The 14676-nt window shown below is 46.7% G+C and overlaps 1 protein-coding gene across 1 annotated transcript; it reads left to right on the top strand.

Annotated features, from left to right (window-relative positions):
- The first annotated feature begins 5599 nt into the window (after positions 1-5599).
- Positions 5600-13164, top strand: LOC135901547 (uncharacterized). Its single transcript, XM_065431385.2, has 3 exons — positions 5600-5912; positions 8637-8867; positions 12637-13164. The coding sequence occupies exons 1-3, from the start codon at positions 5673-5675 to the stop codon at positions 12643-12645; spliced, it is 480 nt and encodes a 159-aa protein (XP_065287457.2). The 5' UTR covers positions 5600-5672; the 3' UTR covers positions 12646-13164.
- The last annotated feature ends 1512 nt before the right edge of the window (positions 13165-14676 follow it).

The raw sequence follows: 14676 nt of genomic DNA on the forward strand, positions 1-14676 counted from the left end.
TTCTTGTGTGGCTCTGTTTTCTGTGTTAAGAAGAAAAAATCATGTTCAATGTAAAATTTTCAGGACTACTCGATTTCTGAGCCATAATAATTTATCTCACAAGCTGCTCTGAGTGTCTCTGAGTGCGTATGAGTAGTCATAAATGGCCTTGCAATTCTATATCGTTGAACATTTCGATCGCACGGGCGTACAGCTTACGACTAATTAGGCAACTGCTAACAGTGCCTTAATTGTTCTAGCGGTTATAGTTTACATAAGATAACGAGTAGTTAAGGAACTGCTAACAGTGCCCTAATTGTCATGGAAGATATACTTTTACGCAGGCTCGCAAATCACATTAGCCACGCTTCCCGGGTGAACAGTGCGCCAGTGCATGCTTTTATTATGTTATTGATTTAATATCATTACTGGGAAGCTATAAGTCGGAGGAATTTGTTTCAAGAACATTATAAGCACATATCATTTTACTTTGATATATCAACATTGAAGTCGCGTACCATCAGTGAATTGTACTGGTGAGAGTGCCTCTGACCGAATCGAATAGGCCTGACGGGAGTAATGTAGAAGCATTGTGCTCCAGAGAATATGTTATTCGTTTGTCAAAAATGCTTTCGAGATGTGCAGACCGGCGTAATGGGCGCAGCCCGAAAACATTTTTGCCAATACCGGTAGGTTAATGGTGACAGAGGCGTAGAATCGAAAAGAAAAGTTTTCTGTCCGTTCTAATCATGCATAATCGGCGCTCACACATCATATCAGTTGGGGAGTGTTTGTAGTTTTCGCGAAGTCGCGTGACAAGCAGAATAAGCGTGGGAGGTCCGATAAAATTTTGACGAGTCTTGGAGGACTGATTGCAGAAATGGAATAGAAACACCTTGGAATAGCTTTAAAAGGAATAAGGAATTAAATTACGGGGTTTTACTTACCAAAACCACTTTCTGATTATGAGGCACGCCGTAGTGGGGGACTCCGGAAATTTCGACCACCTGGGGTTCTTTAACGTGCACCTAAATCTAAGTACGCGGGTGTTTTCGCATTTCGCTCCCATCGAAACGCGGCCGTCATGTTTGGAATAGCTGTACGTTACAGTGCCTCTGTTCGCAGTTGCTTCTAAATTTCTGTGGGAGCGAATAAAATGAGGACTTCACGCACTGCCTAAGAAAACAGCTTCTTCTGCTTACATCGCAAAGCTAAAGCATGCTATCAAAACGATATGTAGCCTCGCGGTGCAACGTATGTCAAGATGAACTCAGACCTTCCAAGCTTTAGATATCGTTCCTTCTACCGGTGCCTGCGGGCAAAAGTACATGAACGAGAATATTATTGCTGCTTAAGGCATCAGTAACACTAATGCCGGGGCAGTAAACTGAACTAAGCAAACCCATTGAAACGTAAGCGTAGATCACTAACTTATCAAAGCGCCTGCCTAAGCCAAGTACTCTCCGCGATTTGAAACGCCAGCGACATATTTGAAAGGTATAAAAAGAAAGCAATGGTCCGCCCGCCGAATATAAGTAAACAGTCCCGACTGAAGCGTTTCGAACAAACCACCATAGCGGTCAATCACCTTCGTCCCAATGCTCAAGTTCCTTACCCTTGTCGCTTTCCATTGCGCGTCATCTGCTACTTTCGGCAAACGATGAAATGATGAATTGCCGCCTTTCCACCTCCATGAAGCTCGTAATGGCACACAGTAAATTTCTTTCGACATTCGCTTTTTTTCGATCTTGTGCGCGGCGGCATCACTATACTATTTGAGAACTGTCAGACAACGTTGCAGTGCAAGCTCTAATGTGAGAACCTGTAGGGGAACCTAAATCGTCTTCTCGGTGCGGCCGATATGGGGTGATCATTTAGTTGTGCACAAGAAAACTACCGTGAAAAACATGTTTAGCATACCGAAGTAGCTCAAGCAGGCTAGGTGACTATTTGTCACTCACTAACCCGTTTCGAAGTAAGGTTCGTTACAGCCTAACACAAGACACGGACAAAATGAAAGCAAGAAACGACGACACGGCGCTGACTCAGTCAGCCAACAAGCACTATCTTTCTTGGGAGGAATGAATTTGTAACGTTTAGCGGCCAGCGTAGAGAAAGCAAAAATTCTGGAACTACAGGTTTTCTTTACTGTGAAATCACACAAGCCTGACATGCCGTTCCGGGCCATAGTCTCGGAAAAGGACAGCTGGCAGTTAAGCGTGTCGCGATTTCGACAGAGGAATCTTGTGCGCTTAACAACAGTTGATCCTTTCCGGATAGCCAATTCGGATACTGTGTGTAAGTAACTGGAAGACGGTTCGTTGAACATCAACTGTGCCTTCAGCGTAGATGTGGGAAACTTGTATTACTCCCTTCCACATGCCCAAGTTATGAAATGTGTTAAAGACTACACAGTGTATGACAGTGCTGAAGAAGCCGTCATCAATGGTTGCGGCATCTCAACAGAAGCCTTTCTTGAACTTCTTTTCTTTTTACTTGAGATCTACCATTGTTTCCTGGAGAGGGGTCTGTATATACAAAAAATCGGAGGTATGCATTGGCTCGTGTGTAGCTCCTATTATTAGTGACATTTGTCTAGGTTATATTGATAGACAACTAGAAGGCCACCTTGCGAAGTTTTCCAATAAAGCTTTCCGCTATGTTGATGATTTCGTTATATTTTTAATAGTGACATTCACCGCGAAGGTGTTAATGAAATTTTGACGGTATGCAGCACAGCATGGGCCTCGATTTTATTTCGAAAATCCCTAAAGATCATCAACTGCAGTTACTAGACCTGAGGTTAACCTTTGGTAAAAATCATGTGTGCTGTAAGTATGATCCCAAGTCTCAAGCCCGTTTTGAATTATAAATCCGGTCATTATAAGGTAGTGAAGCGGGCTATGGCGAAGACTATCCTAAATGCTGCATTAGAGAAGTCGTGTTTTCAAAATTCGAAGTCTGCCTTTGCTGACCAGGTATATCGTTTACTCCATGGACGCTGGTTACACAGTGATTATTTCATCTGTGAGTGAAACTGTGGTTCGTGGCGTCAAGAGTATAAACGACCACGTTGGTAAAACTAAATTAGAAGAAAAAAGGAAGAACGCAGTAGTTCCGTATGTACACAACTTGGCGCATGGGCTTAAGGACGTCGGTTGAAGGTACAGCATTGATGTTCGTTTTTCTGCGAAACATAAGATACGACGCATGTGCCCGTTAGTTGATAATTTGCTGAAGGATAAGCAAGTAAAACGAACGTGCACTGTCCACAATGTGAATGGGTACAACACTTGTGATAAGCAGGTTGTGTATGCCATTCCATTATCTTGTGGTAGAGAGTACGTAAGGCAAACGAAGCGCTGTGTGAATGTTAGACTTGGGGAGCATGAGCTATCTCTTCCAGGGGTTGCGCCATTTCATCTCTCGGAACACTGCAAGTCGTGCATTTTTCGCCCCTATTAAAAAAAACTGATGTAATTTATGAACAAACGAGCCAATTGACAAGAGAAGCCGCTGAGCCTTACAAAATATCTATCGACACTTTGCTGAGCTAAACTGCGACAGGCAAAAGTCTGTATATGACTATATTTTTACTATATAATTTCGATTATGCGTCAGTCGGTCACAGTTGACTCGATGTGTCTCTGGGTCTCGTGCACTTCATGGTTGTGAACTGGCACCTATATCTTCAACATATCTTCATTAAAATACCAGTTGAGGTTCAGCGCCGTGTCGTTATTTTATACCATCTTTTGTCCTTGTCTTGTGTTGCGCTGTAACGAACCTTACTATGAATCCTAACCAACTGGTCCAACTTGCCCTCTTGAGGCCGTGTCAAAGGGGTTGCCAATAAATCCACATCTTCATCATCATCTTCATCACGAATAGTACACTTAGCCCGACCGACAGACGAAAATGGTGAAACAGCGCTAAAGAGGAAAACAAACAGAAGAAACAAGACAATGCGCTACCTCTCAGCAATCTTTAGTATACGTAATAAAGCATTAGTTAATTAATTTATTTATTCAATTATTTATACGCATTCAACCTTCTCGCGCAGCTGTCCGTGCTTTTGTTAGAAATGTGCTATCGCAAACTTCAACAATAGTAGCAGTAAACAGCGTGGTTTCACGGGAGAATGGCGCCGTATCAGTAGCGGTAAAGTTCTTTAGTATCGCTTGCTAGCAAGCGCAGACGACGAGATGTGGTCAGGCAACACACGCAATCGAGAGAGTCGTGTGATTCGCTGGCGCCATCTAGGAAAGGTGCGTGCAAATGCAGACGCTAACGCGCGCCAAATTTAAGATCCCCATCTCACCTCCAAAATACATGAAAAAAACATACGTATACCATACGAACATCAATGGTGGGGTCTGGGGCTAAGTTTGGAATGCCGGTCACAGCTCCCAAACCGCATCGCAACGAATCACAAAACACCAATGACCCGATTGGGTCGCTTCGCAGATGTATTAGCGTATTGGCGCAAAATCCGAGAACGCGACTTCAGGTATGCACGCGCCGTAATCCGTGAAACCCAGCCGCTGAATAATGTGGTGCGCCGAGGCACGTTAACGTAACCGTGTCCAGAGCATAAGTGGTGAACCGAAATTGCCGCTTCGTATTCTGGCGAAGTTTGTTACAGTTGTCACGTGATGATCATGCGTAGTATTTTTTTCCCTATGCCCTGCGTCATAGCCTCCCATGTACACTAGGAGGCTATGCCTGCGCCCATTTTGTAGTGATGTTGAGACGATTCACCACTCGTTTTTACCGTCATCATCATATTTAGTGTCATTTATCATCATTAAGGAAATCAGAAGTGCTACTTTCATCTATTGCCGGAACCTTTGCGTGCCTGATATCCGATCATTGGGAGTCTTCCCTCGTGAACAGCGTCATAACGACATCCGCTAAACAGTTGAAAAAAATAAAGTTATTTTTGGCTTAGGCTTAGTCCCGTCTTTGAGGATCAAATCCTGGCCGTCCAGCGCGCCCGCGATCGGGCCGGCAGACTAGATCTGTCAGTCCCGTCGTGGGATTAGCCAGATGCGCGTTTTATCGCGCTTTGCTGGACCAAATAAAAGTTTATTGACTCACTCGCTTAGGCAGGCTCCCTTGCTGAACTATTAGTGCATTGGTATTTTCCAGCTATTTTGCTTTCCAGAAATGTTTCTAGCGCTTGTTATAGAGGGCTATATATATATATATATATATATATATATATATATATATATATATATATATATATATATATATATATATATATGCATGCATTCGCTTCTTCCCGAATGTAACATAGTGGGTATGCGTCATTTTTGTGCTACCCAGTACAATGTACCATATTACCGTTTCAGTGCACGTTGTTTTGTATCCCCCAACAAACTCAATATTTAATAGCGTTTAAAAGAGCACTACAGAGACTTAAAGCAAGATTGTTAGGCTTCTGTAAAAGAATATTTAGTTTGGAGTGCACGTGACTTGAAGCTTGGTATGCCGAAGAGGACCAGTTTACGACGAATATCGCCGCATTACTACTATACTACGCCTACGGCCATAATCCCGGCCGATATCTAGCTTGCTTGCTTGCTCGCTCGCCTCCGAGATTGGCTCCGACAGCCATGCCCAGTCGCCGGTGAAGAAGACGACGACGTGCGCGGCAGGCGGTGTGTGACGTCGGGGCGGCGGCGGCCATGGCGCTCCCGCACCTGCAGGCGCGCCGGTGCCTGTCGTTCCTGGCGGAGGTGTTCTTCCTCGCCGGCATCATCTGGCTGCTGCTGCTGACGGTGGCGTCGCTGCTGAGCTCGGGCAGCCAGAAGACCAGCGCCGCCGAGCACGCCGGCGGACTGCTGGTCGGCCTGCTCTTCGTCCTGCCGGCCCCGCTGCTCTTCCTCATGGACGCCGTCTGCAGGAGGACGCCCAGGGCGCCGCAGGTCAGGAACTGGATCGCACTGGCGCGCAGGTCTCGGTCGTGGTAGCATTAGAGGCCGCAACCGCGAAGCAGACTATATATATACATAGAGTGCGCGCCTACCTGTTCCTCGCGACAGTTGTACCTGGTGTGAACGAGGCCGCACCTTTTTTGAGGCAACACCGCGACATTGTCGATCTCCTTACACGTGGCTTGGATGCTCAGTACCGTCGCGTTGACCGAAGCACCGAAAGCCGTCGTCAGCAGTGTTTCGTTCTTGCAGGCTTGTAAGCGTGGGCTTGCAAGCCTTGTAAGCGTGTACAATGATCCGAGATCATTGTACTGGCGCACAAAAAAACAAAAGGAAAAGCACGAAGAGAGCAGAGCAGTGGACACAGACGAAGCGTGTTATGGACGCCTATCGTACTTTCTTAGTGTTTCCTTCTGTTCTGTTTGAGAGTGGGCTGAGTGTTCGGCGGCGGTGCGCATTTTGGCGTTCGCTGGTTGCGTTGACGAGATCCCGCCGAAGCGGGGGTAGTGATGATTCCTGTCCCGCATATTCTTCTAATTTGTGCAATCTTAAAAATTTTGCGTCTCCATTCAGTTGGCAACTGGTGCGCTAGCATAAGCTGTGAGCAATAGATAGGTATATACGACTGCTGCACCATGTTAGCGAACTATACTTTCCTCGCCATAGTTTGCTTTGACCAGTTCGGTAGCGCTTCCGTATACGGCAAAACAATGATGCTATATACAACGTATAAGCGTAGTTACCTAATCGTCAGAAAGCTGTAGCGGTATCACAAACCAAAAAGGAAAGAAGCGTGCTTGCAACTTAAGGAAATCTGAGGGCCTTGATTTTTCTTTTTTTGTTAGAACCACATGAAGAAATCGCACAATAATGTAAGAGAAAGCATAAGGGTAAATAATATTTGTGTGTATTTGACACGTAGAAACATTACCGAAACGGGAAATGAAAGTACACAAAACACAAGTGACGACAGGTGGGAGTCGAACCAACATCTCCCTTTTCTTGCGTGAGGTGCTTCAATGAATGCGCTATTGTGGCGGCCATGACCCAGTACACTTTATTGAGCATTTGTGCATTTCAGCTATCCATAAGCGTGTTATCGACCGCCACTGAAAACCGCCATGGCGAGGAGTGGCACTGCCTGGTACTTCCAATGCAAGGATGAATAGGAGAAAAGAGGTTGATGCACGGAAGACATAGATAAAATCGGAGTCGCTTTAAGCGTAGGTGGCGGTACAATATAGACATAGAGTTTCTAATGGAAGATCGAGATAACACAGGCGAACTACTAGACGGCAATAGATTCAGTAAATCCTGATTAGATCAGTGGGCTAGGTGTCTATTTGTCGCCGCCGGGTTGCAAAGGGCACTTCACCAAGCCCCATAGCAAATTTCGGTTATACGCTGGGAGTCGTTACGTGTCCTCTAGGGAGCGTTCTTCCACAAAAAATTTTTCAACTCTGCTCATTACTAGCCGAGATAGAAATATTTCAGTGCCGCGAACCCATGATTTCAGAAGGCGAGCTCCACTGCACAGCGAGACACTCTCTCCAGTCGCCTCGTCTAGTCTCCGGAAGCGAAATTCCTTGCCTGCCTTTTCCCATACCGGACCTCGAGGATCGCGTGACGCATACGTCACGGGCCGCACCTCCACTTTTTTTTCTCATCCCTTTTTTATTTTTATTTTTTATTATTCGTTTTTTTTTCTATGTGGTACTGCGCACGAGCTGTTGTGATTGTCTGGTATCGCGCAGCGCACGATTTTCCGCGCTGTGCACAAGGACACATGACTGGCCGTATTCACTGCTACACGAATACTGAGGCAAAACAAGCGGATCGCAGAGCATGGTCACGCGCTTGAACAAGGTTGTCACGTGCTTGAACACGAAGCGGAAGTACATCTCTCTTTCTTCGGTTCGAAGTAAAACAAAAAAACATGCATACATTCCGTCTTGTGTTTTATTATTTCTCTAAACTTCAACCAACAAATCACACAAATAACATATGTTGCCTTGAATAATTCTCGAAGTCACGTGTCACCACGAGCAACCTCCCGCTGCAGATACGAGTACGTAGGCGCAGGGACACGACTACGTCACTGTCCGGCTTGGAGCATGGTCGCCGCGAGAGTAAGGGGAAACGGTGTTTGGATTGAAATTTGAGACTTTTCCACGCCGCGCAGCGATGTAATTCTTTACAGGCACGATCGTTAGCGCACATTGTATGCTCAACGCTTGTCAACTCAATATGGCCAGACCTAGTGAGGGGCCCTTTAAAAGTCATGTCAATAATAATTATCATCATCATTATCAGCGCGGATCTGGTACATATTTGTTACTATTATTTCCGTGGCTTTATTCTGTGTTTTTTTCGCATGCATGCCCGAGGTCTAGAAATACGACTTGTCCTGGCAACTCAATTGTTCTCGCCTATCAGTAACGAGTTAGAGGAACGAGCAAAAACTGTCGTGTCAAATTCTCTTTCTGTGCTCCCTTATTATAGTGACGCTCTCTATGGTGTCGTATGGCGCACGTCATTGCTGTTCTTTGAACTTTGGTTGGACTCGAGGCTTCGTGTTGAGCAGGCTTCCAACAATTTTTTTTTTATTCCGCAAAGTAAATGTAGTAACATCACGATGAACTTGCCACATGACTGTAAACTCACATTCGACATCGCGGCGGAAGGTGAGCGATAAACCCGGCCGTCGCTGCCCAGGATTTGTCGCTGTGGCCAGCGGCTCGCCGGCGTCGGCCGGCACCCGTGCAGCGCGATCCGAGCCCGCCGTCCAGCCCCGGGCTGGCCGAAGAAGGCCTGGCGGCGGCCTTCCCGGCGCCCGAACCCCAGTGGTGGGCCGAGCGCCCGCCCACGTACGAGGAGGCGATACGGATGCCCAAGTTCGAGGACCTTCACACGCCCAGGGTGCACCAGGCCCGAGTCTACTACCAGGTGCGTGGCAGTGACGCCAAGCATAGAACAGGAGGTGCTGGATTTCGGCGTCTAGAGCAGGGGGCGCTTGTTGGACGTGGCACCGATAATAAGCGATGGGTTTCAACGTCCCTATGCGCAAATATTTGGACAATGAGTGACGTAGCCGTGAAGGGACGTCGCAAAAATATGTAAAGCCTCCATGAGGCTCCGCCGTCGTATTCCGGAGAGGACAATTAGTCAAATACAGTCGTACTCTATGGGTGTATCTTCCCTCTGTTGGTGACATTAAAAGAGGCGCCCAAGTGTTCAAAAGATCCCGGGCAAAAATTATTCTTCTAAATGTCGCACACCAAAGCTGTGAAATGTCAACTCAACCATCTGTGGCTGAATGCGCGAAGGCTTTCTTCCATACCTCCTCCTCGCCTTGCCTGGATGCCTTCGTTACCCCCCGTGGGGGCTCAGCGGCTATGCCTACACAATAATAAGCAAAGCTCACAAGAAGCGGTGTGCAACAAAAAATGAAAAAAGGCGTATACTCACCACAACAAATAATGGTAAATGCAACACAAACCATGAGTTCACAGCCACTGTGCATAAATAAAGAAGAATCTGCACATTAACGTAAAGTTTCGGGCACTCGTTATCTCTCGAGGCTCCAGTTGTAGATGGTAGCATCGAAAATACGTTAACGCTTTCGCTGAACGAAACAATTTCGTAAAATGATGAACCACAAAAGGTATCTCGTATTGCGTATATGGGTAAAGAATACAGGGTGCATACAAGGATGGTGAGATGAGTGAGATGGTGGTCGATTAATCACACAAATATACACCCGAACACGAGGCAGAAAAAGGAAAACGCGTAAGTGAAAGACAGCAAAGCTCTATTTAGTGATGCGCATTGAGATATTCTATCTCAAAGGCACGAAAGCGACATATGGTCCAGCGACACACCATTTACCCCACCTGAGCATAAACTCCTACTCGAATCTGAAGTGTCGCCTTCTCTTTGCACCTATCAATCACTCTAATATTAGAAAGCGCCGAGGAGCAGCTGCATACCTTACAATACAAATTTAGGCGAGGTAATAACTGGCCCTGCAGAGAGACTTTCTAAATTGTGTGAATAAAAAATTAATAGTCAGCGCCGTGTCCGTCTTCCCCTCTACTGCATTGAAAATTTTTTTTCCGTTGCTTTAGTCAAGCTATAATACATAATTGGGAGAAAATGGCTTTCGTGTGATATGCTCTATGTTGTGTATATAGTTAAAGTTGGCGAAGTTCACTAGCATTGATGTTACCCATTTCACAGGGAATGGTATTTGTACACGTTCTAAATTCTTAGTTGCGTTCCACGAACTACCAATCCTTTGTTAAAAGACATGGCTGGTACAAAATTAGAATAGCCACCGACGTAAATCTTCGGGGAAGCAAGACCTTCCATTGTTTGTGGATAAGAGGCATTAGCTATCTTTCTGCATGAATGGTATATTAGTTTAGTTCACTGGCAGTTCACATAAACAAGTCCTACTACCTAAAGGAAGAAACCTATTAAATCGAGATGTCATTCAGCGATAAGCCATGAGTACATGATGCCATACTACTTCTTTATCTTCGCTTTTGGTATTTATGGTTTAGAGATGTTTTCTATTAGTGCTAGAACAGTCTCTGGTGTTCAATTACGCTTTGAATACGTCGTTCAGTAGTGAATGAACGTAGTTTCCAGTAAACACCAACGCGTGTGTCAGATGCATACAACACTACGCAGGGAAGATGCGGGTGACACACGGCGCAAATGAGCAAGGACAGGTTGGGTCTCTCGTATTTAACTCCCTGCGATTGCGTTTCACTCGGTACTTACAAGAGATGCAGCCTAATTCGATGTGTTAGCACAGCAGGGAACAGGCACCACTTTTGGTCACGTTGACTTCTCGCCTACTTCACGTCGCTCACGTTTCCTTCTATTGCTGTTCCCTACTCCAAAGATGGCACAACGGAAGCTAGGGGCTCATATAGCCGTCTAAATTTAGTTGCGCCGCAGAAAGTCCGAAACCGGTGTCGAGCATTCTCTTCCAGACGTGAGCTTTCTTCCAACAAAACGTAAATTTGAGTGGTTTCTGGGCAATCTGCAGGACATATTTCTCGCGCAGCCCTTGTCAATGTAAAATTATGCCCAAAATAAAGACCCCCTCTGAATACATATGTATCATCCCAAAAGGAAAGGCCTTCCATGAGCGTTTTACAGCTAAGATATTTTCATAAGGGCCTTGGTATCCGCGGCATGAAGTCGCACCATCACCAACCAACGATCGCCCGGAAAACGGGCAGAGGAGTGAAACGAAGCTATTGGCTTTTAAAGACTGGCAGGTTCTCCCGAAGGTGAAGTCTTGAAAGTGATAAAATTATTTAGCGTTGCGCTCGATATCCACACCCGGTGTTCTAGCAATAGGTGGAGGCGAAAAGACGCAGCGAAGCCTATACGTGAGCACTTTCGTTCTGCTGTAGGTATACAGAATCCGTGCTGAAACCCGTGGTCGCATTCATAACGCTTTTTGTTCGTAAGTGATACGTTCGCCATTAGCCGGCTACGTTTGCCAACGATATGACCAGCATCAGGATTGGCGGGCACCAGCTTTTATGAACGGTGCCCGCGTAAAAAGAAAGAAATAAACGTTTTAGTGAATACGGTACCAGGCGAGTCACAACGCTGGTGCGATGAGGAACGCCGGCAGTGGAATTACCGGCTTCCCACACCGATGGTACACTGTGACGTCATGCACCTACGGCAGTGGGATAGCGAAAGTGCGAGAGGCCGCTATACTGTTGTTACTGCGCCTTACTGCGTCTTTCTGTGCTACGCTGAAACGTCAGTGCGCATTTAGCAAAATTTTCGCCGTTATTGTCCGTCTACGGATGTTGCTCCCACCTCCGACTGCGTGCGCTCCAAAATTCGCTTTGCATGAATTGCAGTAGGTTTATTGACATACAGTCGTACGAATTAACGACCACACAAACGGGATGGTTTTCTGTTAGTAGGCATAATTTGATTACATGGCGGTTTGTTACTGTGTGATAAAGTAACGGGTATGTGCTTCTTGGTGTGTCGTCCACTTTGCGTCATATTTTTCAGCAATAACACAACTTTATTATAAAAATTAAAAAGAAGAACTGAGGTGATACGTACTGCATAGAGAATCGCTGGTCTGTGAAAGTAGTTGACTGGTGGGTGCGGGAAGGGCAAAACAAGGAGACGAACAATTATATCAAAGTTACGGCACTTCGTGTCTGGGAGAGGTGCTTGTCGCACACGGTGCAGCTTGACTCACGATGTCGTACTTCAACGTTGCTTTGGCCAGGCTCCATAGGGTCCTCGTCATCCGTACCACCTGGCCGAGCCTAACCCTAATGGCTAAGCGAGCCGTTGAGAATAAACCCGAAATACAATTTTCCAAAGTCAAATTATCTTTTTGTGCAACGAAACGCTGGAAAGCGATATACTTCGTGCCACTTCCAGACACCTGAAATATTGCTTTGAAGAAAAAAAAAACAATCTCTGCATCCAGAGCGCCTGCTGCTGTTGTTGTTGTTGTTGTCCTGAGTGGCCGTGGCACATACCCACAGTGGGGGATTGGCCAAGAATCGGGCGGTTTAATTAGGTGCCTAAAATAATAATGATAACAGGGGAGTTAACAATTTGGGCGTGTGAGTTTAAAAGCAAACGTTTTGTGTTTGGAGAAAAAAGGAAATGCTGCTTCGCAATAACCGGCGTCCTCTTCTTCTTCAACTAGGTTCCGTGAGCGGGATCAGCCAGACGCGCCGCCGCCTTCGCCACATCTCCAAATTTCTGCGGCCACCTCGAAAAGAGGCGGACAGCCGCAGGCCCAGTACGGTTTGCCCAAATCCACAGCCACTGCGACTGCCCGAGACCGAGACAGTTTACCGCGCTCTCCCGTGGAAAAAAGAAAGAAAGAGTACGGGAGCGATTCCACCCAGCCGGGCGTTTAAGCCTGTAGTCGACGAGAAGTCGCGTCCTCATTGACCTGGGCTGGAATCCAGACGCCGCTGCCGACAAAATAGTCACATAAAACTTCTCAGCATCGCTTTTCCTGTTCTGCGCTCAGCTGAAACGTCATGGCGCGCATTTAGCAAACTCTCGCGGTGATTAAATCGTCCATCGCATGCACATGCGTTTTGTTTTTCCAAGGGCGAGTCCACTTTAAGGCGGTGTACGAGTGCTAATGCCAGCTTTAGCTTTCATGTGACAATATGAGAGATATAATATGTTCTTCGCAATAAATACGACATTTACTTCCGTAGGAGAGTTCGCTGGATGCTAAGTTGCTGCTTGTTCATTCAAATATTGTCACTTGCTGTACAACTGTCATCATCATTGTGATCGGCTTATTTTTTAGGTCTCCTGGAGCATATATTATAGGAATGCCTAGGGATAAATAACAATAAAGAAAACGCGGCATCTAGCAGCAGCCTTCGCACGCGCTGGGAAGCCGCGCTGCTATGCCCCGCCCTCGAAGATCAACGATGGGCCGTCCAGCGCGCCGAGGATGCCGCCAGGACCCAAGAACTCCTGGCCGTCACCTAGGCGGGGCCTTTGGCCCTCCCCACCAACTCGCAGGGCGCACAATAAAGTTCTTTCCTGCTCCTCCTCCTCCTTCTGCAAGAAGAGGTCCTTTCCCAGCGATCTCCAATTACCCTAGTCTTGCGCTAGCTGACTGCAACTTACACCTGCAAATTTCCTAATTTCATTCCCCGCGTAATCTTCATGCGAGGGCGTTAAGGGTCCCGTGTCGCAGAAAATCTGGTGTGGGCGCCTGGTGCCGGCTGTCTCGTGAGCGAAAATCCACACCGAACCACGCATACCGAACCACGTAAGCCCTCCATGTAGCACACAGGCGTTACTGACATAATTAAATTTATCAAAGTAAAATGCGCCAGAAAAAACATAAAATACTACGTGCACACGTCCTACAGACATGATAGAGTCGGACAGTAATTCCGATATACGAGAAAGCATAATTCTGTTACGCCGAAACTCGTACACAAACCCCTTTTCAAGCACTTCTACCATTCATAGAGCGGCGCGCTGCGCTCGGTTCCTTGCACCACCATCCAGATGGCGCTCGCCTCCGCGCATCCGCGGCCCAAGTGAGAGGCCGCGTTTCTATCAGAAATCTCGCCGCCATGCATAGCGTTCGCCGCCAGCGTTTTTTGGTAAACATTACGGTTACATAATCTACACTTGCCGGGAAGCGTGAAACGCAGTCAGGTATATATCTTTGAATGCTATTTATAGCGTCCTACTCTTAAAGTGAAGCTTAAGCGCCCTCCAATATTTTCTTTCTCGTCCTCGACGGCGCTTTTATTCCCTTCTAAACCATTCTGCAACTCTAATGGTTCACCGGTTATCTGCCCTGGCCATTGCATGGCCTGCCCGGCTTCATTTTTCTCTACTAAAGTCAAGAATATAGGCTATCCCCGTTTGCTCCTGATCCATGGTGGTGGTAAACTTTATTGAAAGGGGAAGGGTAAAGGGGGGACGTGGCTGAGGGATCGGGCTCAAGTAAGGCCCTGGGCCTGCTTGGCCTTCTCTCCCCAGTCGACCAGTTCAAGTTGTCGGTCAACGTCCCCGGAACTGAGCCAGGCTGTCCAGTCAGTCTCGCTGCTGACGGGGGGATGAGAAAACGGGAGCGAGGTGCATTCGCACATCATGTGCGTGAGTGTTCCTGTTTGTGAACAGAGCCTATATTGGTCGCTTTCCTTGCCCCCTGTGATTTTGTTAATGTGCTTTGGGTGTGGGTATGTGTTTGTCC

Source organism: Dermacentor albipictus, chromosome 8 (genome assembly GCF_038994185.2).
Source record: "Dermacentor albipictus isolate Rhodes 1998 colony chromosome 8, USDA_Dalb.pri_finalv2, whole genome shotgun sequence".
Classification (NCBI taxonomy): Eukaryota; Metazoa; Arthropoda; class Arachnida; order Ixodida; family Ixodidae; genus Dermacentor; species Dermacentor albipictus.

Excerpts from the sequence above, each read along its gene's own strand:
- LOC135901547 (XM_065431385.2), top strand. The coding sequence starts at position 5,673 with ATGGCGCTCCCGCACCTGCAGGCGCGCCGGTGCCTGTCGTTCCTGGCG. Across the intron at positions 5,913-8,636 it reads GGACGCCCAGGGCGCCGCAG|GATTTGTCGCTGTGGCCAGC; the intron begins GTCAGGAACTGG and ends GTCGCTGCCCAG.